We start from the raw sequence: 23,897 nt of genomic DNA on the forward strand, positions 1-23,897 counted from the left end.
CCTATTTCAGGAGACCTAATTTACTGTATCTTAGTTGGTGATGGTTCCTACCTGTTCATTTCCAAAGCGTGGAGCTTAAGTATCCCAGGAAAAGTATAAAAGGAATTGTTTGCTTGCTTTAACTCATTTTCACTTAGGACTTGGCAAAAGCTGAACATTATGCTGGGTAACAAATGTTTCTTAGTGTGCTTTTTGCTGAATCCTTAATGGAAATGACCCATTATGAAGTGTGTGGTCTGCTGGTTGGAAAAAGTTTGGAAGACCGGATTCTGGTTCTGTTCCCAGCTCTGTCCTGGATTACTTAACCTTGCTTGTTTACTTCATTTTCCCTATATTTGTGATGGGGATTTTGTGGCTTCAGTAGCATTTTTGCATTTCTAAAATGCTTCAAAAATTTCAAACTACTGTTTTCCCCTTTGTGATTAAAAAAAAAATGTCCTCTTGCTTTTCTATTTAAAGCACACTATCAAAAGAGGGTGGGGTGGGTTTAAGGTCCCCCCCATCCTTAAGAATATTGGCATCTGCTTGTGAACTTTATGTACCCCAGAGAGGAGTCCATCCTGAAATGATGTTTTAGAAAACTGTTTCAAAGCAAGATTTACGATTCCTAAAATTACAGGAACAAAATTTCATCCTGTAACCTTCAGTGACTGAAACGCAGCTTTTCCTTTCATTTATACCATATTTATTTGATTCTAAGAGGTTTTTTCTCCATTTAACATGGGGAGGCAGAGCAAACAGGTGGCAGGGGGCAAGTTACTTGATCTGTCCCATACCACCTGCCTTCCTACCCTCTGTGCCCCTACAGCAGTGGGAGAGATGAATTGAAGATAACTCTCCAATAATTAGATTCTATACATGGACTATTGTAACAAATTTATAACATTTCCATGTATAGAATTTAATTACATGGCAGGGTCGCCGTATATTCAGGGTCACCTTAGATTTGAGTAAATACAGTACATGGGGGGTATATGTTTTACTAAATAATAAATTAGAAATATGAGCTAGCTTACAGTAATGTTATTACTGAAACACGGCTCCAGGGTCTCAAGTCATGAGGGTTTTCATGGTGAGAGTACATTGAAAGAGAAGACCACTGAAGTCACTTATGAAATTCTAAAGGCAAAGAAAATGGTTGATTGTACTACATAGTAAAGGATTTTCTATTCAGATACACTCCCATTCTGGAAGGAATCCATAGAAAACCTCAGTTTGATAAGTTTTCTTCCTTTTAGTGAGACCAGCGCTGTTGAACTCTTAATATATTCAAAACTGTATAAAATAGGTACTAGATGGCTGAGGGAGTGAACAAAGTGATCTTGAGCCCTGCGTTTTTATGGTGCTAAGTGGAATCTGGTCTCCAGCTTTGGTAGCCTGGGAGCTGTTGCTGTTTGACAGGACTTTTTTTTGAGGTGGTTAGCATAAAATAGATTAATCCAGAATGCATCTAAATCCACCCCCTCATAGGCAGTCCTGACAGCAGTTGGGCAGAGGCCTAATCTGTGCTGCAGTTTTGTTGGCAGAACTTTGAGCCCCTCTGCAGTAATAGAGCCTTCCTTCCTTCCTGCTGGCAGAGGCACTCCACTGCTGCGGAGTAGAAGAAGGCTTTTGCTGGTGGCTGGCAGAAGGGGCATTTACACTAGTGATGCTCAACCAGGGTGCAGGGGCACTCTGGGGAGCTGTCAGATCCTTTGTAGAGTGCTGCCAGGTGTGAAGATATAAACAGATAAGCTAAAGAGAGACATCCAGTCTCAGGCTTGTTCCTGCCTGAATGTGATTCCCCCACCCACACTGCCCAGCCCTCTGCAAGGAGGTAAGCACTGTAATATATAAATTAGTGTTTGAAATTAGGTCCCATTCAAATCACTGAAGTTATGTGTCAAGTCCAGTGAGGGGTGCCTCGAGTCCAGAAAGGTTGAGAACCATTGGCTAGATGTTTAGCACCTTTCTTTTGTTGCCCCAGTCCTGTCAGCGGCTGGTGCCATCTAGGCTTGTTGCACATTGGCCCAGCTGCTGCAGTGGAGCCTCACAGTGCTGCCAGAAACTTGTGGGCATGCACATGCTTTAGCACAGGGGTGAGCAAAGTCTGGCCTGCAGGGCAGATTGGGCCCGTGGCAGACTCCATTTCCCAGCAGCCCTTGCCTGCATCACAGTGGCCAGTTTCCATGGTTACACCAGCAGCGGCAGAGACAGAATTTCCATGGATACCGGCCCCAGCAGTGCTGGCAGAGTACGCAGGTGGGCAGGGAGCTGCTCTGGGGCTGGGATTTTGCGGCAGTGCCAGAGTGGTCTGGAGCCAGGGTAGAACTGCAGTCTGCTGCCCACATGCCCCAGGCAGGGGTATGCAGGCAGTGGATTGAAGCTCTGCTCCGGCTCTGGACCACCACACTGTCACTGTCGCAAGATCCCGGGCCATTAGCAGCTCTCTGCCCAGCTGCATACCCTGCCAGTATTGCTGGGCCGGTTTCTATGGGGACCCTTGTCCTACACTGTCACAGCCTTGCATGGGCAGGGGCTGCTGGGAAATGGAGTCTGGCCACCCATGGGATCTGCCATTTTGCCCGCCTCAGCTGTAGCAGCTTGACATTGGCAGTGGCTATTTGGTAAGTATAGACAAGGCCTGATTTTTCCCTCCTGTTTCTGAAAGTGGCCTCTCTGTGCCTGGGATAAGAGTAAAAATGGGACAGTGGAGAAGCAGGAAAATGTGGAGTGCTGCTCCCTGGGCTTCACCTGTTCATTGGAGATGAACCTTCAATCTCCAGGATGCTAATTGCTTCCCTTTAAGCAGCATTTAACTAATAAATAAGGTACTTCGGGCCTTGGGTTGTTTTCTTCTGAAGGCTTAACATTTTCCCTTCATTGCTGAGCCAAACCCACACCTTACCAATGCAAAGTGTCAAATTCCAAGCATATACATGCTAAATATGGCTTTTTTCATTGTGGTTTTGAAGGTTACTTTTGTGTTTTACATTAGACAAAATAAAATTAGCTAGTGATAAAATATCTAAGTCTTTGCTTTGAGGGAGATGCCCGTTCGGCATTCTGGTATCAAAACGTTTCCAAAGAGTTGTAGATAAAATGCTATCTTCTTTCGTCCTAATTTCACCACATTGGGCATAACAAACATGCTTTACGTATTGAGAGGAATTGTGCACTGGGGCTGTACGAAGCTTCGGTTGCTGATTCGATTTGGAGGAGATTCAGCCCAATTCAGCAGCCAAATCCGAATTGAATCAGGAAACCCATTAATCTCTCCGAATTGAACTGGAAGCCTCCAATTTGATTTGGAGAGATTTAACAATTCGACCATAGGCACAGCTTTATATGTTTTTTTTTTTTTTTTCTACATGCCTCAAGGTGCCAGGTGCAGCTCATGAATGCTGAGATGCTGAGGTGGAGGAAGCATCCCATGGGAGCATGGGGTGGAGTCCCCTGTGTGCTCAGCAGCAGACCAGAAGTACTTCCAGTCCACTCCCAGGTCTGCTGTGGAGCATGCGGGGGGGACCTTCCCTCTCCCCCGCCCCCATCTCAGCAACTGGTGTCTCCTGGGTCTGGAGGGGCACACAGGGTCCCTGTGCAGCCAATCGCTGAGCCAGGTGACCCCAGGATGGAAGTCCCCCCACACTCTCAGCAGCAACCCAGAAGTGGACTGGAAGTACTTACAGGTCCATTGCCAAGGACGTAGGGGACGCCCTCCCTGCACTCTTGTGGGACGCTCCATCTGCCCCATCCTGAGCCACGCTTGGTACCTCGAGATGTGTAGAAAAAACATATAAAACTGTGTTTATGGCCAAATCACTGATTCTCCAAATCTGAATCGAATCTTCAGATTTGGCCAAATCAAATCAGGACTGTGATCTGAATCAGTGAATTGAATCGCTGTCTGCCGAATCCAAATGGACTACTTCCTGCTTTGCACCACCCACTATCCTGGACTAGTTAGGGTAAGTGGTTCCTGTCAGACCTTGCATCCTCCTGGTGATCGCAGTGAACTTATTTGGGGAGGCATAAACTTGATGAAATAGCAGCAGATGTGATTTTTAAGGAAGCCTCGTTTCTCATAGGAATCACAGTATGTGAACAGTGTTCACAATCTCCATGCAAAACGCATGATGGCCAATAGCACCATGTAATCTCTTTTAATATGTGGGCTACGGGAGCACCTTAGGAGTATTGTGAAGCCTTGGATTCAGTGCTTAATTAGACCAAGAAGAGAGCCCCATGTCAGCTATGAAAAATGTCTGTTAAGAATCTCAATGAAGGAAAGTCAGCCTGGCAGTTCTGTTGAAACAACACGCAGCCCTTCCCCCATCCATCTTGTTTGTAGAGCTGAATGCTAACTGCGTGGAGCGAGGTACAGTCATCAGCTGTCTACCCAATTCTACTCTCGCTGCAGAAAGATTTAAAAATTCAGACAGGCACCATGAACCAACTGAAACAAGTTTAAATTAAGGTAAAACACGACAGTCTTGCTTGTGTAGAGACTTCACACAAGTTCTTAATTCATGTTTTGGGGTAGAGAACAGTGTAGCAAAGCAGGGCATTTAATTTGGCAATGGCTTTTGAAATGTCCAAGGTGATGGACAGTCTCTGGAAAGAGAAGGGAGTGATAGTTGCAGAAAACACAGTAATCACAATGTAACAATTGTAGCTTGAGAAAGGAGAGGCCACTGGGCATGAGCAGCCTACTTGGCTTTGCTCTCCAGCCATCAAAGCTTTTTTTTTTTTTTTTTTTTGGCATTTAAGCACCAGCAGCAGACTTGAACAAAGGAAGTACCGTGTTTGCACTGCTCCTCCATGTCTTTGATAAAGTGTGGAGTCATTGGGATCTGAAGAAAGAAACTGTATGGTATTCAGATGAGTCAGCATTTCCATTTCATATGAACATTTGGCAGTTCTGCAACACAGGCATGAAAAAAAAAAATGTGATCCTGGCTGAAACTTGGCAGTCCCCGGTCTCAGCCAGAAAGCAATTCCTTTTGGGAAAGGTGTTTTTTGAGTTACACAAGTGCAGGTTTTCTTGAAGAAATGTTACATAAAGACTTTTTTTTGCATTTGTTTACCTCGAAAACAGGTTCATTTTTAAAAAAATGAAAACTTAATGCCATTGGTTCCTGATGTGGTCAGGTCACCTTGCAAAAAAAAAAAAAAAAAAGGGCTATTTCATTTTATAAAAACGAACTGCTGCACAGGTGGGGTAGCATTTGGTCACATAAAAAGTTCCTGTCAGTGTTTTTTTTTTTAATCCTGCTTTTGTTTTCTTTTTTGTTTGTGGACTTGCTGTGCAATTTGCCCGGCCGCATTTAGTCTGCATACTAAACGTTAGTTTGCCCAAGTATATTTTACTTTGTGCACTTAGCCTTTTTATTTTTTGCCTTCAAGCAAATGTACTTTAGGCTAATACAGACTTTGCACTGATGGGCCGGATTTTAGTCCGTGCACTAAATTTTAGTCCGCAGACTAAAAATAATCCGCGGATTATTTACTAAAATCAATTCCCTCACTGAAAACTACATTAGGAGTGTTAAACTGTCTAGCCAACACACAGAAGTGAGGGAGTTCACAGCTAACGGTGAGTCCTGCCATCTGTCCTCCTGGCACCTAGGCACAATAGAGCACTGCCGGCAGCCCAACGCTGGATGTGACCTGTTGTGCTTAAGTGTTGGCATACATATTGTTGTGCACTTCACCTGTAACTGTGACTGTCCCTTGCTCTTGATGTTTAGTGTTGTACCCTTCTGTGTAGTTCTTGGTGGGTGAATTTCAGGTGGAACTGTGTTGAATTAGTGAAGCTAAAAGATGCAGGGAGTTTGCTTTATTTTTAATGTGTTATTCCAAAAGAAATAAATTTTCTAAGTAATGGGTGCGACGGTATGAGGGGGAAAACCCACGCTAAAGAGGAAAAACAGATTAAGTAATTAAGTACATACCCGCACTCCAGAGGTGATATGTCCAGTTCTTGAAGGATCCCAAAGAGATAACGTCAACAAACAAAATCCATTGGTGGGGAAGTCAATCCAAAATGGAGAATAATCCGCGGCGGCCTGATACGCACATAGCTCTCTCAAATTTGAAAACAGCCAAATTAGAAATGCAGATTAAGCCATTTTGTTTTCTCTTCAGCCCAAAATTATAATTTGCTGATATTTTTTTAAAGGAAAATAAATTCTCATGTTGCGTCTCTGGGACAGATTTATACAGGAAGAATGAGGATTCTGTGTGCAAAGGCTGCACACATTGAGACAAATTAATTTGGCCCTATTGTCTATGGACAGAGGATTGCAAATTCTTTACGATGGGAATTCAATTATTCTTTGAGTTCTAGTTAGAATTTTTATTTCAATTTTTTATTTTTTTTTTTTAGTAAATGCACTGGCATTGGAACATAAATTTAATATAGAAATGTTTCTATACTATGCCTCACCATTGCACAATCAACTTTTTTGGCATACACTGTGGTGAAGTTGGACTTGCTGCTATGGAGACTGATGTTTAAAGTTTCTAATTGTATAAACATTTTCTATGTCCCCACACCATGGATTTCTTATAATATTGGATATATTTTTCCTTGCTGGACTATTCTCTTTTGGATTGACTCCCCCTGTTTGGATTATTTCACTGCATTATCAACTTTAGGACTCGTCAGGAACAGGACATTTCACCTCAGGAGTGCGGGTATGTACTTCAATGTTTTTTCAAATTATTAGGGCTAGTTTGAAATGAAGAAAGAGAAAAGCTTAAAAAAAAAATGGAAAAGAGAGAAACGTTGAATTCAGATGGCCATATGTCAGATGGTAGCCAGGTGAATGTTTTCCCTTTGTGATGCCAGGGTGAAAAGATTAGACAGGCTTAGAAGCTGACCCCACATTTCACTCCCTAATCACTACTTATTGGGGGTGGGGGGTGAAGGGACATGGGTTGTTATAGGGTTTCTTGATTTTTTTTTTTTTCTTTTTTTTCTTTTTTTCCCCCCCCTCCTTCTTTTTCTTCTCTCTTTGACACATTTAGTGCAGATCATAGTAATTGCTCAGTCTGAGTGACTCGGTTTTCAGGCCAGACAGGCTGAGTGGTGGTTTCTTAAATTCTTCCAACAGATGTTGACAGAGGTTCACTAAGCTGAAAGTTTGAGGAATTTAAGGCAGATGGCAGGGGGGTAGAGGGATTCTTTTTGTGAAGGACCATTTAAATGGTTCTCTCTGTCTTCTGTCTCGTTTAATAAAAAATGAGGGCTTGTCTTCACTGCTAAAAACAAACAAACAAACCCACCCAAAACTGCCTGTTTTTCATCTTGTGGCAGCTAATGTGTGAGGAATCCAGAAAAATGCAGGGAAGACTTAAACGTAGTTTTACAATGAGCTAAATTTGTCAAAACCGACCCCAGTCATGGGTCTAAGGCTCCCCCAGTAAGTTTACCTTATGCAGGAAGGAAAAGTGCCTTGCCTTTATTGCATTTTTACTTTGGGGGTAGCTCATGTTAGATTCCACGAGGTCAAAATGCTCAGCCCTTTAGCAGGGAAGACATCCTAAGTCACATTCTGGGTTTGGCTGTAAACTCATACCACTACATCCACTTTGTGGTCAGTAATCCGAACTCTGGAGGCAATGGGTTTTGACCCTGAATGCAAACCATCTCTTGCTACCTCCCCACCCAAAAATACGTACATTCATTTCAAGCACGGAAGTCAGCAGAAGCTTTGAGTCTGCACTGGCTGCAGCATCTTGGCAATAGTGCTAAATTAAACTTTTTTCCTTACATTACTGTAGGGTCGACGATAAATAGTTTGCTACCTTCCCAGCAATCTGAACCAGATCTGCTCTTTTAGACCCTTAACTCTTTGACTCCATGAGACAGGATTCCCTGACACGACGAGTTAGTACAGAATGCATTAAGACTAACTCAGGTGCTCCTGACCAGATGGGTACCAAGGGGTTCAACAAATTACTTTTTAGTAAATTCATTGGTGCATTTAATTTTCATTCAGGTGAGCATAAAAGGCTTTGGTTTAAATTTTACTTAAACAGTGCCCATATGGGTGTCTGAGTCTGCCATCTGTTAGCATACAATATACAGGCTACTTACTCCTTGGTACTACAAGGTTTGGAGTTCACCTGCATTGGTGCAAAAGCATTTTGGATTAGCTCAGTTGCATCAAAAAAGCTGGCATCAGAATTCTGTCACCCCCACCCTGCTGCTGCCTTTTTTCTCTAGTTTGTGTTTCACGTGCCACGCAAGGAAAGGAAAGGGCCTGAGGAAGGTGTTAAGGGCATGTGTGTGACTGACCAATTTTGCCTTTAATGGAATTAGATGGGGGGAGATAGATTTTGTGTGCAATTCTGGGCGTGTAGCATTGTTCTCCAAGGGCTTTGGAATACAACTGCAAGGAGGAGCTGCTGTGAACTCTCTCTGCTTTATAACCTCTCAAGGTGAATTTCCATGAGTCAAACAGTTAGCTATCTCACTTTCAGCCATTCTCACAAATTCCAAATGTGCATGAGTTAGTTGGTAGGACACAGTGGAGAAGCTGACCAGAGTAAGGGCAAGAAGAAAAAGCACCTTGCAACTTGATCCAGAGGTTTCTTGTGCTCACCCTATTGATGTCCAGTCTTGAACAGCATCCTCCATAGCAACAATCTGACCTACCTTCCAGCAAAACAAAAAATCCACGTGAGGGAGGTGGTACTTTTTCTGCCAAAAATACAAGGGAGACCGTTTTATATTCAGCGAATCCTGCTCATTTGCACCTCCTCCCCCCACCATATGCATGGCTGATTGCACCACTGTGTGTTTGTCTTAATTCCAGTGAGTTTTCCCTCCATTCTGAGAGTTGTTTTACTTGGGCACGCTCTTGTGCTGTCTGTCACTGGCATTGCACCTTCACCTCAGCACAGCACAGCACAAGACTTTGCAATTAAACCTTTCAACCCCAGGAGCTGGATTCTTCCATCCCAACATGCTGGAAGACCCAGTATGTTAGCACAAAAAAGCCATTCCAACTCCTTGGGCACTGAGAGGTTTAATCGCTCAGACTTGCTGCCAGTTGGTAACAAAAAGAAACCAGCCCACACAATCGGTGTCTCTTGCTTTTTCCTTCAGGTCTTCCGACCCCGCACTCCACCAGAAGCAATCGCGCTATGTAGCCGCCTGTTGGAGTATACCCCTACTGCCCGCCTGACTCCCCTGGAAGCGTGTGCACACTCTTTCTTTGATGAACTACGGGACCCAAATGTCAAGTTACCAAATGGGCGAGAGAAACCTGCACTCTTCAACTTCACCACTCAAGGTAGACTCAGGATGTGGTGGGGCCCTCTCTTGGGAACAAGCACTGTTCTGTTCTGTACAAATGCTATTTCCCCAACAGCAAAACCAAGAGGCAGGGCTAAGAATGAGACAGGCGGGCACACAGCAATCTCATGTTGCAAATGGATGGTGCTGAGGGAGGGCAATGGGAGGCAAAAGGGTTATGGACTTTTCACATTCTAGTAATTTTGATTCAGATTCATTCCAGGTGACTGAACATCACTGTAAAAGGAGTCCAGTTCCCAGCACCCACAGTGCAACTGATATGTTTGCTCTGTCTTAGCCCCAGTAGAGCACAGAGAGTAAATTGCCTTTGCAGAGATGACCGTGTGGCTTCCTAGTTGAAGCACATTGGCTAGGGAAGCTTGTACTGCTCTTGCCTATGCCACATGTGTCCTTGAGATACAGTTCCTGCCAGCAAAGCCTCTTGGAGTATCTCCTGTGCCTTTCATTTGGTTTTAAAATTACTAGGAAATCTCAAATGAATTTCAAAAGTAATTTTAAGCGCAGTGGAGAAATGCTCCTTATTGAACTATCCAAGGCCACATCAGGATCACATTCCACCCCCTATCCTTGTTCACCCCCTAGAAAAGGGCATATATGTAAAACTGTCATCCATGTGGATAAGCATATTTTATTTTCTTGGTTCACATTTGGGTTTGCCTGCTGGGGACAGAACACACAAGACATACAGCATGCATACTTGCTGGTAACTGTACGTGACTTAATTTTAAATCATTAGCTGTGTGCTCTGGGCACTAGGCCTAGGAGGAATTCCCCTCCTGTGTTACCTCTATAAGATCTGACACCCTTTCCCAGTCAGCTCATGTAGTGTGATAAATAGTATTGGTGGTGATGACTGCCAGACTTGCCTCTTGAAAGCAGGGCATTGTCATCAATATCACTTTTAAAATATGGTACCAGTTGTGCCAGGTAACCATAGCAAGGTTTCTGGCTGTTCAAGGTAGTTTTTATTTTTTAAACCATCTTTTTTCCAAGCCCTCATAGAAAGTGAACACATGCATAAATAAAGTTTTGATTTGGTTCAGTATCCATGTTGGAAGCATATTGTACTGGACTACTAAGACATTTTCCCAGAGGAGTGACACCTTATGCCAGTTTTGAAAGTAGTTTTTTTATAGTAACACGGAAGCAGGAAGAAAAGCATTGTAGCAGCTTGACCTGTAAAAAAGCTCTTGAAGCACCTCTGTGCCACATGTAAAGTCCCTTGGCCTTTCCCATCTGGTTAAAATGTTATTAAAATTTTTTGACTCTCGTAAGAGCAAATGAGGTGCTCTGCTGGGTCAGACCACAGCTCAGCATCTTGTCTCACAGTGACAGAGTGGATGTGAAGAGAGAAAAGATTTAAGCACAGCCCATCTAGTCTGATCCATCTACTGCTTCCAGCATTCATAGGCCTAGGAAACCCTGTTTTGAAGGGTTGAGCGCTCACAACTATCATGTTTAATATGCAGTGGTGGACCTGTCCTCTCTGGATTTGTCCAATCCCCTGTTAGAACCCAGTTAAACCATTTTTCATCCCCTTCCTTCCACATGGTAATATGAGCCAAGGTTTCCCTGTCAGTGCAGTCCAGAGAAGGAAGGATGTTGAGTAAACTAACAGGAAACATTACAGGCACGATCACTAAGTGAGCTGTCACAACCCTAGAGAAATCTGAATCCTCTGCCCAGCCAGTATCCATCTTCCTGTCCTGTCCTGTCCTGTCCCCAGTCTCCCATTTCTACCCCACCTCAATGGAGAGCTGATACACAAAATGTTCTGTAAGGGTGGTGAACGGGATGGTGCGGGGAATAGGTCAAGGATCCCCCTCAGGGAACCTGCTTCCCCATGTTTTGTAGGTGGCAGTTTCTGTATCCTACAGGAAAAAGGGCCTCTAGCAGTCAGAGTCTGTATCTGCTGCTTCAGCTTAGGTCTGAATTGAAAAAAGGAAAGCTCAAAAAACTTAAATGTAAAGACTCAAGACATTCTGAGCAGTTAACATACAGGAGTTTCCATTTTCTCCTCCTCCATCTTCCACTCTGCATTTATGTTAGTACTTCTAGTGCACCCTGAAACACCATCCCCAGAGACAGCTACCTGTTCTGTCTCTGCCACAATGAAGCCATAGTATCACAGATACTTTTGCAGAGTAGAACCGATCATTAGATAAGCCACTAGAAATCAAACACACTAATAACTGAGGCTAAAAATGATCTGCAACTGAGAATGCAACCAAAAGCTTTTTCTTTTTTAAAGGGTAGCTTGCAGTTTTGTTAAGAAATGCCCCGTGTCTGAGCAGGGTGTCAATCTGTGGTGTTGTCTGAGATACCCAACACAATGGAATTACAGCTGGAAATTGGGGATAGGGTAATACTGGGAATTGAATCATCCTTCCTGGGTGCTGGCAATAGCACTGAGCTAAATGCATTTTTCCCAAGGAGGAAGGAGTGTATGTGGAAGAGCCCATATTTGTATCTTATCTATGCCGGTACTCCTAGGGCTGTTTTCTCACTGGAGGGATATAAAAGCAAGATAATCTGTTACAGCTACTCAGTTCTTTGCACTGGTAAAATAGAGATGCAGCTACTTATTCTTATTGCCTTGCTGCAACATTTTTTTTGACAAGAAGTGCTTCTTGTGCAGAGCTGAATTTGAACATTTTGCTCCAAAAATGGCCTTTTCTGCCATCACCGCAGTGCAGTTCAGTGGCATCAGAGGAAAAAATAATAATTTCTGATGATTGTGCTCAGTACTTGGTTATACAGTTGTCCAGTGTTTGCCATTAAGAAGTCTTAAGTGCTTCTGTTTGAGGCAGCAACTTAGATCTGATTTTCCTGCCTCTGCTGAGCACCATTTTGTCAGTCTCTTAAGAAGTAAGCAGCGGTCAGGGTGGTGATCTGTCCTGTGCCTTCTGAGGCCCCTAACCAGTGGATGCTAGGTGGTTTTTCCAATATGAAGCAGTGATGCAACTGCATTGTGGTTTTTTGCTTCTTTTCCTATGCTGCAAACTGCACTGGTTTGGCCAGAACTGAACCAAAGATGTGCTCCCAGCCAAGGTATGTGGCAACCAGTCCTTGTAAGATGCCTTGGGCAGGTTTTGTATTTAGGCACACAGTCGTGAAGTCTTTGTCTTGAATACCTACTCTGACTGCAGTAATCTCCTGCTGCCATATCAGCTTTATTATCATTAGCGCAGTATGGAATAGCACTACGTTTAGGGATTTGTTTCACGACATGCCTGGACCAGAGATTATATGGACTTCCTCTTTCCATGGACAGCAGATACCACAGATCCTGACTTTTGCACAGTTATTTAGGCATGTCCAATCCTGGCTAGACCCAGGAAATGCAGCAGCCACGAGCTGGGAGACCAAAGATTTAAATGAATTTTTAAGTAAGCCTTTTATTAAACTTCAGAAATTCTAGGTTTGTTTTGAGTTGTTTTATCATTTCTGAATTGATCTGCACCAGTTGTTCAGAGCGTGCTAAATTGAGATCCCTGCATAGAGTGAAAGGTACCAACCAGGACTCTGGGGACTTCTGGACAGGTTGGTGGCTCCTGCTTATACCTGTGCTCCTCAAGATGGCTTTGGTCATATGTGGTTTTTCCTATAGAAAGTCCACTACAGACCAGCCACTTAAAATGCTATAGAAGGTACCTAGTGAGCAGTGCATGCTATGCTGACTTGGCACTGGAAGAGCAGCAGCGAGTTCACAGCTCCAGTGATAGACCCAGTGTAGTGATCTCAGATCCAGCCGTACCTTTCAGACACTGGGAGTCTAGCTGTACAGACCCATCGCACTCAGTTAAAATGTGGTGGTGCTATCTCCAAGACATTGACTACTGTTTTGCATTAAGAAATGTGAAGCAAAGTGAATTATACTTGCTGTGCTCTTGGTTTGGGTAGTGGTCTGGTTGCCCCTTCTTCCCCTGCATTTGATGCCCATGATGAAGAGAAAAGTCTGCACTTGAGCACCAGTAGTTGTATGAAGGAACAAGGCAACCAATGGGTTTCTTTGAATATCAGGTTTAAGAATTTATTCTGGGGAAAACAGCAGAGGTGGTGCCCTTTCTATAGGGAAGGGGCTAGCGGCCTGATTGCCAGGCTTCCTCTCTGACTTTGGGAGGTCACTTACCTTCTGTGCCCATCTCCATGTCTGGAAATGGAGATCTTACTTAGCATCTCACAGGAGGCTGTGAACATTATTTAGGAAATATTTGTACAGCACTTGGAATAGTTAGAGCCTTCTGTTTTGGCTGGTTAGCCCTGAAGGTGGTGTGCTTCAGGGCGAGTTGTCTAGTTTCAGTATTGTAGCAAATCTTGCTCATTTCTTGCTAGTCCGAATCTGTGTTTTTTGGTGCTGAGGCACAGCCAGAAGCACAGACTCCAGGGGCAGTAAGAAAATGAAATGCAGCTCACCTTCTCAGCCATTGCTCCTTTTGGTTTTCTTATGGAGAAAAGAGAGTAAACAAATGGATAGTGGCAGTCCCTTTAGACCCTGAATTTTAATGTACATGTTACAGAAAAAACAATGTGCTCTCTAATTTGCTGTTACAGAGATAAACAAGCAGTCCACATAGCCCATAGTACTGCACCATCCTGTGTGCACGTGGCATGATTAGGCTGGGTTTCTTCACATACTTCTCTGTCTGGAGAGCTGCTCTCTCCAGGCACTTGTCCCCCAGGAGAGTTCTTGGAGCCCCAAGAGCTGACTTCTCCTTTTCTTGAGCTGACTGGCTGTGTGTAGCTTACTGTACAGGTGATGGCTTTCACTCAAGGCTGAAATGGGCTGGGGGGAGATAGGGGACAGGGAATCCTCTATCTCTGCATCCCTTATTTGCCTGAAGAGAGGTGCTCCTGCAAGCTGCCTGCAATGGCAGCACCTGATGTTTTAGCTCTACCCTGGTGTGCTTAAATTTTAATTCTGTGGCAGGAGGCTTTCTTATTCCTATATGCATCAAGTCTGTGCTAGCTCTGGAGCCCGAATAACCCAGCTGTTTCTTTTCTCTGAATTTGAGTTGGAGGGAATCCTGTGGCAGTTTATTTTCCTTTTAAATCACCTGGAAAACCAGTCCCCTTGGCTTTTTCCCTGGGCCTTCTAGAGGGGCCATGAGTCCCCTGTCCCCCCAACTTCAGGCAGCATTCAGGGTGATTCTGCTGTGAAACTGTCCTGAGACCCTGACAAGTGAAGCTTGAGTGAGTCCTAGAGCGACTCCCTGGAGTTCTTGGAGCCCCTGTGGCAAATGCTTCCTGAGCCATTGCCCAGTGTGGTGTCACTAGCCTTCTCCTTCTGACTGGCTGCAAGAGGGTGATTCTGCGGAAGGAAAGGGATCCTACTTGGAAAGCTCGGGCTGTTTTCAAGGAACAGGCTTGGTTGGATTATTTGCTAACTCCAGAGCCATCCCCTTTCTCTGGGAACTAAGTCCCTTGCATTGCTGCTAGCAGTTGTCAGAGAGGTGTCCCGTTCGTGCTCTCCGCTGAATATCCCTATGGTTTCCTCCTGCTCAGAGACCCAGAAGGAAGTGTAACATGTCCTTTGTCTGTCCAGCTTTGCATTTCACTCAGGGTTACAGTGACTGAGAAGCCCAGGGAATAACTCTGCATGCCGAGGTTCTTTACAGACTGCAAGCTAAATCTGTTTGTTTCGCCTTCCCTCCAGAACTGTCAAGTAACCCATCTCTGGCTTCGATCCTCATCCCTGCTCATGCTCGGAATCAAGCAGCTGCTTCAACCCCTACAAATGCTACAGCAGCCTCAGGTGAGAACGTCTGCCTGCCTGCCTGCCTCCCTCTTGCCCTCCTTTCTCTAGTTACACTCCCATTCAGAAGCTTAAATAATGCAGGCTGCTGGGGCAGAGAGAAACAACTCATTTCCAGCCTCCTCTTAAACTCTGTTTTGTTAGGTGATTAACCGGCTGTGGTACTAAGGACAGCACTAACCCATGTCATTTGGATTCCACACCCTCTTGTCTCTCTCAGATTTCTGGTGCAGAGAAGCGGAGTATTATTACCTCACCATAGCCACTCCTATAATTGCACCAACCTAGAGATCCACCCAGGTCAATTGGTGTGAGATGCTGAAGGAAAATACTGTTGGCCAGCTTAGTAAATTTAGCTTTGAAATGTTAATTCCCCAGGAAATTCTGACAATTGATGGTGGACAGACAAGATTTCCTGCCAATGTGCAATATGTTAGCACCAACCGGAAGGGATTCACTGTCAGCAGAAGGCAATTTACATGGGTTTTCTTACATGGGTGCCATTGTGTCAGCTTTGGGCACCGGAGCACGGTTTGGCTTCTTGCCCCAACTCTGTGCATAGTTTTCTCCTTTGTCTCTGTCGCTCCTTTCTGTTACACACCTTCCAAACCTCCCTGTTGGCCTGGAGCCATACCATGCTGAGCTGTGATCCTGTAAATAAGTGTTAACCACAGGGTGGGTATCGGCTCAGACAGGAGACCTCCAAGGGAAACACAGGGTGCTACAGGATGTGCGGTTGGTGACTCAGCACGCAGGTGTGTCCCCCGCCCCCCCTCTCCGCCCCCATCAGTGCTGAGTCAGCGCACTGGCAGGATCCCTGCTGTGGACGGTGGTATCTGATGAATTGGGAAGTGTATGAGCTAGTGCATTATTTCACTCTGACGCTCATGTCAGTCGCAGAGCACTGTGGAATCTATTCAGACAAAAGGCACTGCTATATAAATGTGCCTAATGAGCTCACTGTGTTTGCACCAAAAGGAGGAGCTCTGGCATCCAGGTTTCATAGATAAATGCAGGAAAGTGTACTTTGTGAGTAGGCCAGGTAGTTACTGGAGATGTAACAAACTTGATACAGTTTCTTGATAGCTTCATGCTTTTTGATGCCTCGCAGAAAAAATCTTGACAGTCTAATTTAAATGGGTATCGCCAACTTTAAAAAAAATTACACTTCTCTTTGCAAACATTGTGTGTAGTAGGAATCCATGATTCTTGTGCTTGCAGCAAGTAGAGCAAAAGCTGACCTGCTGCTCACATGTAGCTTGCTTTGTGCAGTTGTTAACTCTTTTCAAGCAGTCAGCTTCTCTGTTTCCTCATTTGGGTGGGTCTTCCACATGGCTGTAGAACTGAAAGAAACATGACAAAATGAGCAAATATGATTGTAGACCTGCAAAAATTGAGTGTAGGGAATGAATTTTATTTTTTTAAGAGACTAAAATTTCCCATGGTTGTGCATCCCTTGAGCATGGTGTGCGATATGACTTTCCTGAACACAGGCATAGAGTGGGGGAGAGAGAGAAACTCCTGTGCACTGAAGCAGGAGGTGTCCTGGCTGTGCTCAGCTTGACCTCCAGTGGTTCATGTGGCGAAAAGCGCTTTGGGCTGTGACCTAAATGTCAGTCAAGAAAGTGGCTTTTTAATGTCAGCATTTCTAGCCCTACTGTTAACAGCCACTGTACTGCTGAGCAAGGACGGGGACTTTGATCCTGATGAGAAACCCTCCAGCAGTAGAGGAATTGCGAAATGTAGTTCAGTATTAAGTAACTTTCAGTTGCAACTTGGAGCCTCTTGTATATGCAGTTGTTTGGCTGACCTTGGCCCTAGTCCTTTCTAGTCCTTACTGTATCATTCAGGGTTTTTACAGCAGACGGTGGGAATTTTACCTGCATTCAGCTGTGGGAATTAGTCGCACAGCTCTTTACAGGAACCTGTTTTGCTTAAAGGCTGGTGGTTTAGTGTTGAACCATGAGCCACCAGGTTCTGCTAATTGTTAACCACTGAAGCAGTATCAGTCCTGTTTGCTCACAGAGCATGCCCGCCTGGGAGAGTTTTGCACAAATGTTTGCCCTCATAAATAAACTGTCACTGTACCCTTGTCACAGTGGCCAGGAATTAGCTGACTAAATCTATCAAGAGATCCCCAGGGTAAAACAAGCGGTCAGGTAATTGTAACCTTTGATAATTCGGCGTAGCATTTTGTCCCCCTCTAGTGGCCAACCTGCCTACAGGGATTTGAGTCCACTGGTGTCTCCAAACCATGGGCCAGGACCAGGCACTCCAGGAGCAGGGGGCTAGTGCTTTAAGAAGTAGACTCCCCTGCTACGGGTCTTATGGGTGATCAAGCTGGGGCACCCCTCTACAATCAGTCACATCTGATAGTGCTGCCATGTGGTAGCTGTGGTGTGGTGATTACAGAGTGATTTTTAAATGTGCTGAATGATGTGCCTGAAAAATGAGAAGGACCCAGTTTGGGTCAGTGTTGGCATTAAGGTGATGGAGCATTGCTTTTCTCATGCATCTTTCCTTCATCCAGGATAAGATGGTGCTTAGAAAGTTACCTCTCAAATAGCCTCTGAGGTCATGCTTGCTAGTCTGTCTTTCTATCCCTGGGTTCCCTTGCTGTGCAACTTTTCCTGTTACAGTAGTATCTTGAAAATCCAATCAGTCCCCTAGTGCTATAACTTATATCAGCATAGGCCTGTGCTTGTTTTATCAGCTTTAGACAGGATTCCCCTCCCCACAACACCATTTCTTTTGGTTTCTTTTCTTATAATATAAACCAGGATTTTATTAACAGAATAATATGGTGGCCATTTTTGTATGTAAAGTGTAAAAACACCAGGGTTGAATCTTGCATGCAAGACTCAACTTGACCTTAACTATAGAGTCACAGCCAGCCTCCCCAGTTGTAAAAATGTATTTTGTATACATTGCACGTATATATTACCTCTGTGTAGTCACAGTGAGCATCTGACTTATACTGGCTGAGCGTCTGGATTTGTACGATTCTACATCAGGTGGGGATCTGGTGGGTGGGTGTGCATGTGCTTGCTCACACATTTGCTGGTACCACATTATGATACTTACATGGAACTCGTATTTGTCCTATACCATAAACCACATCACCTGCACTTTGCCCACTAATACCTCCCAGGACTTTTCCTACCCCTGTAGCTTTCAGATAGGATCCATCTAAAACAGAGCTGTCTAACTACTGAGTGGCTGGGGACCACATATCCCTTCCCCTTTCCTCCCCCACCAGCAACATCCTGTGCAAGCCACATCCCACCAGGCTTCACATTGTGCCATATGGGCTGCCTCCACCACATAGGCACACTCGTACTTTGTGGGATCCTTGGGTCTCTCTGAGCCCTTCCCCACCCATCCCACCCTCCCTCAACCCAGCAGACCTTACCACCCCCAGGACTTGGGGCAAGAAGTAGAAACTGGAGAAGAGAGGGGGAGTGCAGAAGTCCCAGCAGCAGGAGAGTGATGAGGAAAGCAGCACCTGAACCGGGAGCCTGGGGGCTACATGTGGCATGCGGGCCACCAGTGAGACTGCCATGACTTGAAACACTGGCAGAAGAAAAGCTGGCTAGATATAAACATTTCTTAATTTCAAAAGATTGTCTGCCTAATTATTTAAGTTGAGTAGTACTCAGTTCTTTGTGTGCACAGCAGTTACCTTTAGTCTGTGAAATACCAGACTTGGAAGTGATAGGAGAATTTTACTATAGTCGATTTTTAAGACCTCTGTAAAATGTGTTGGTCAGCAATTTCTTCTCTTCCTGAGGCCTGTGCATCAGCCCTGCGGTACAAAGGGAAGCTTATTGTACTTGCTTCCAAAACCTATCTGTAAACTTACTTGCACGTTCCTCACGGTTTCTGTGACAGCATGGTGGGTCTAGAGCACAGGATGGTGAGAGTTTGGAATGATCTTTTCCTTCACAAAAGGCTTCTCCATTTGTGAATGACATGGGCCATTTCAGAAATGGAGGGAACAGAACCCACGTCACATCATGTGTGCCTCTGTCAATAAGGAAACAAAGCAGGTAGTTGTGCTGTGAGTCAGCATTACTATGCTTGGGGTGTGGTTGCCGCCTGCGCGTGACTCTTGCCAGCATGGATGCAGGGATCGTTTTGTAATGTATCATGCTGTGCTGATCCCCTTGAATCCAAAGTGAGGCCAAGCACCTACATCTTCAGCAGCAAAGTAACACAAGCTGGCATGAAAGTTGCCGGCCATTGCAAAGCAATTGTACGGAGCCACAGTGGTCCTCACTCGAAAGTGATATTTAGCAGATGAATGCAACTTTCTTTTGACAGTATTTTGAGAGACTTGAATTCTCCCCACCAAGGAGAGCAGCAGGCAGTTTTCCTACTAGAGAAGGTACAGCCGAGCAAGGTGGACTAACTTCTCTGCAGTTTGCTTAGTGTGTCATTGGAAACTTGGAAGCCTCTGGGCCACTAGAACAGGCCCAGAAATGTCACATGTGTCCCTGAATTTCGCAACAGCTCACCTGCGTTTTAGTTTTGCCCCACCTAACTGCTCAAGGCCTGCATTGTCCCACAGGACCTGGGGAGCCGATTGCAGACTCTTGCAGTGTGCTCTTCCAGCTCTACACTGCAGTGCACTGGGTACCATTCCCAGTCGCAGCCAGCTTGGCCCTCTAGGTTTCTTATTCCAAGCTAACATGGTGAGGGGGATCTTATGCTGAGCTGCAGCTCATCCTGGGTGGGCTCCTTGCTGAAAGGACCCTGAGGGCACTGTGTATGTACCCCAGGAGCAGCGGCCCCCCCTACAAACAAGGAAGTGAAACTAGGGGGAGGATCTATGAACTGAGGAACAAGAGCTTGCCCACCCCCCTGAAAAAGCTGCAAAGACAAGGCCTGAATCCAGCATCTCCACCCCCCAACTCCCTGTTTTTTCTACTCGGGGCAGATTTGCCAAGATGACATACTGCAGCCATGCACCTGCTCTCATTGTCTCGCCTCCAACCACAGCTGTAGTCCCCAGCTGCAGCACAGTACGTAGTACCTACTTGCAGTCACTTCTTCAGCGGGGAGAAGCCTAATGGAAACCAGCAGACACCACAGCCAGAAGGATGTTGCAGCCCAGTACAGAACCTCACCTACAGAAAGGCTGGCTGTTTGCTGCTTCCCCACGCTGCTGCACCCAGCTAAAAAGCCAAGATGATGCATCTCCTGAGGGTTCTTGGCTCACACAGCCCTGGAATGGGGCATCTACGGCATGTTTGATCTGTGGGCATGTGAAGTGGGCTCCTTAAACAGCCTGCAGCCTGTCCCGGATAGGCGGAGCTTTTGGGTATTGTTATAGAAGAGCTGCTTGTATGTGGATGAGCCTAGGCTACTTGCTTATTGATCTCTTCCCTTAACATGCATAGTGGAAGGTAACAGGTGCTGCACAGGACCTCCTGCCTCCAGCCTGGTCCCAAGAGAGAGAAGCAGGGTTTTACTTGCATCACTTGGGGCAGACCTTTCCCCATTCTTCAGTCTCAGTTGACCTCTAATCCATTAATCTTAATTGCAACCTCCACTGTTATTGGGCAGCACATTGGGTGTCTGTACATCCCAGCAAGCAATGACCGAAACACTGTTCGTGTACACAAGAAGTCTTTGGCCATTACTGCTTATCCCCTGAACTGCTGTCCCCTGCCCATTGTGGCAGAGAGTTAACTGGTTGGGGTTTATCCACAGGTGAAAGTTAATCTGGAATAAGGCGTGGGGAGCAACGGGAAGCACACTATCTGTTCCAGATTAAATTTCTGTGTGCACACTCTCATTCTGCACTAAAAATGCCCTAATCCGGGTTAGCTTTGGAAGTCAACGTTACCATGCTGTACTTAGGGCATTGCATGATGAGCAGCTGCTTGCTACGGGTTCTGGCTGTCTTACAGGTTCTTCCTGGCCCAGCCCAACAGTTTGCACCTGCTTCAGTCCCTTTTCTTTACATCAGTCCAATCTCTTCCTTTTTCAGATGAACCCATTTCCCTTAGGGATTTTGTACTGTGCTGTTCATCCACTGTTGTACTGTACTGTGTTGAGGCAGCTCTTTAGACAAGGGATCCTCAAATAATACAGTCCTCCTCAGACAGTACGATCATTCAGCTTTTATAGTTGATGTGATTGTTTTTTGCAGCAGGGGTATGTCTATTCAAGTAGTTGTGCCCCATGTGGATCTTCTATTACTGCCTCTCCCTGACAGCTTTTTCAGCGTCCACAGCTTTTCTTCATCTTCAACCAGCCTGGTTCCAGTATGCCCATACTAACCCCAAACAGCAGCTTTCTAGCTTCTGTGGCACTATACTAGGCAGGTGAAATCCATACATTTTTTTCCACTATTACAGTTTTATGTAAGAATTTTTTTTTGTTTTCTTTTTCAAAGATTATAGTCAATTGCCAGCAGTGATAATCTTTATACAAGTTTCTGCATTTGTTGTTTCTAGCGCCCTTCCCAGTGTTGAAGCTAAGTAGTCAGTTAACAGCATTGTCTCCTACCTTCTTTTTCAATAAGTGTCTTCTCAGGTCACCTTGTCTCACCTGCTCTCCCAGCCAAATGCTCAAGAATGAAACCAGTGCAGCCTCTGAAATTCTCTCTGGAAGGGCCAGAGGGGTCACAGCACTAAGATGCTTCTTGCCAAAAACCTTTTTGTCTTGCTAAAAATAAGAGGAATTTATACGTCTCCTGACTCAATAAGTGGAAGTGGGCAGTTGGAACGACAGGGTTTCCAGATAAATGGAGAAAAAGGTTCTTTTGCTGCTCCATCTTGTAGATCACTCCAACACACACCCATGATATGCCTTCGGTTCCCTGTCCATGAAGTAGTGTGGTCCCAGGAAGGGAGGGAGCAGACTGAGAGTGTTTCCTGCCAGGTGCTGATCCCCTTAAGAATGCTACATGATTGTGTTAAACCACCTTTCCTGGCTTCAAGCCTTGACATTAATCCGCTTCAGCAGCAACGTTGGTGGCAAGTCCAACTTGGGTTGAGCAATACAGAATAAGGCAATAGACTTAAAAGACATTTACGGAGGCAACAAGTACATGAATTGCACATTAACAAACAAGCTGTTTCTACCAGAGACACTGGCCAGTTAATTCCATTGTCTGTGGTTGTTTGCATACTTCACAGATGGCTTTGCTACTAGTTGGACACACTATATACGTAGGCTTGGTAGGATTTGTTTTTATTGGTAAGCATTGATTTCACTTCACACTCATAGACAGACAAAAACAATTTCCATCGTTAATAATTGAAATTTATAGAAAGGGGACATAGAATAATGATGGCTGATGGAGTGTGTGATGGCAGGGGGAGCAGTCCTACAGATCCATGCTGACTAGTTTGGCCTGTGACTCCCAGAAACCCCAGGGGACTGGGAACAACGGAAAAGAAAGTAACAAAGTGGACAAGGGAGCTAGGATGAGCAGAGCCAGGACTCATAGCAGTCTTGCTGCTCAGCTGACTGCAGTCCTACAGTAGTTACATGTGTTGCAGCAGGCAGTTAAACAGCACAGTCCTGAAAATTCATAGTTCCTAGGGCTGGTAGGGTCCTGAAAAGATCATCAAGTCCAACCCGCTGCCCTGGGCATTAACGAGTGCTGGGATCATAATACCCCAGCCAGATATCTATTCAACCTCTTCTTGAAGACCCCCATGGTAGGGGAGAGCACCACCTCTCTTGGGAGCTCATTCCAGATCCTGGCAGCCCTACCTGTAAAGTGTATAAAAATAAAGTTTCATAGTTTCCAGGGTCGGAAGGGAAATGCATAAAAGTAAACTCATTCAGGACTCATGGTAGCGGTGATATCTTTTATTAGACCAGCTATATTTAAAAAAAAAAAATTCTAGTTGGTCTAATAGTAGATATCACCTCTACCCCAAGTCCAGATTGTTTATTCCTCTGGACCAATACAGCTACAACCTTGATACCTAAAAATAAACATTTACCCTTTTAAATAATTAAAGTAAAAAACAAATTCTGCCAAGGCTAAAGAGAAGGCCCCAGCACTTGTGTGAAACCTTGTCGGAGCCATAGATTCTTGAAGTATTATGTTTGGCAGCACTAACGTGCCTTGTCAGACCAATGAAGTTACTGAATTGCAACATGACCCTGCGCAGAGTGGCAGGCTTTCCCCTCAGGCTGCCTGCGGTTTCCAGCTGCTGCATGCTCTTAGCTGAGGGCTGGCTCCGTTCTAGCCGAGTCCCGGCACCTGGGTGAGCCAGCCTTTAAAAGAGCTTTCCTACGGGTCCCGTTGAGTCCAAACCTGCCTCCAGGTGGCTGCCCGCTGAATCACTTCCTCCACCCCTGGGTGTGTGTTCAGGAGAGCAGTCCCCTTGCGCTTCACAGCACCCTGACACAGCGCCCAAAAGCACTTAGCCAGGTACAGCCGTGGGCTCGTGTCAGAAGTCAGAGCTGGTGACTGACAAGCCTGTTTCTCAGAAATAATGTTGCTTTGTACCCTCCCCTTTGTTGTTCGCAGATGTTAACGCAGGAGAGCGAGCTCAGACCAATAGCGCAGCTTCAGCCTCCGCCTCCAACTCCACCTGAACAGGTCCCGAGCAGCCAGCTGCACAGGAAGAATCACCAGTAATTTGAGTCTCACTCAGCAACACTGGTCACATTTGGAAAGAAAATTAAAAAGAGGAAAAAAACAAACAAACAAACAAAACAAAACCCAACAACAAACCTGTTCATTTTAGTGTTCAATTTTTTTATTATTATTATTGTTGTTCTTATTTAACCTTGTAAAATATCTATAAATACAAACCAGTTTCATTGTATTCTCACTCTGCGGGGCCTCCGGGGCAGGGGAAA

The 23,897-nt window shown here is 45.1% G+C and overlaps 1 protein-coding gene across 3 annotated transcripts in view; it reads left to right on the forward strand.

Moving 5' to 3' along the window:
• Positions 1-23,863, forward strand: part of GSK3B (glycogen synthase kinase 3 beta) — a 242,558-nt gene extending 218,695 nt beyond the window's left edge. Inside the window, exons 9-12 of one of the 3 annotated variants that reach the window (XM_019548715.1) lie at positions 6,640-6,678; positions 9,098-9,284; positions 14,964-15,062; positions 23,563-23,863. In XM_019548715.1, the coding sequence (XP_019404260.1) occupies positions 6,640-6,678; positions 9,098-9,284; positions 14,964-15,062; positions 23,563-23,630 (393 nt within the window). In that variant the 3' untranslated portion in view covers positions 23,631-23,863. The remainder of the gene's footprint in view (positions 1-6,639; positions 6,679-9,097; positions 9,285-14,963; positions 15,063-23,562) is intronic. The other 2 variants (XM_019548717.1, XM_019548716.1) reach the window with 2 other exon arrangements.
• The last annotated feature ends 34 nt before the right edge of the window (positions 23,864-23,897 follow it).

Source organism: Crocodylus porosus, unplaced genomic scaffold, assembly GCF_001723895.1.
Source record: "Crocodylus porosus isolate Cpor-Errol unplaced genomic scaffold, CroPor_comp1, whole genome shotgun sequence".
In the NCBI taxonomy this organism is placed as follows: Eukaryota; Metazoa; Chordata; order Crocodylia; family Crocodylidae; genus Crocodylus; species Crocodylus porosus.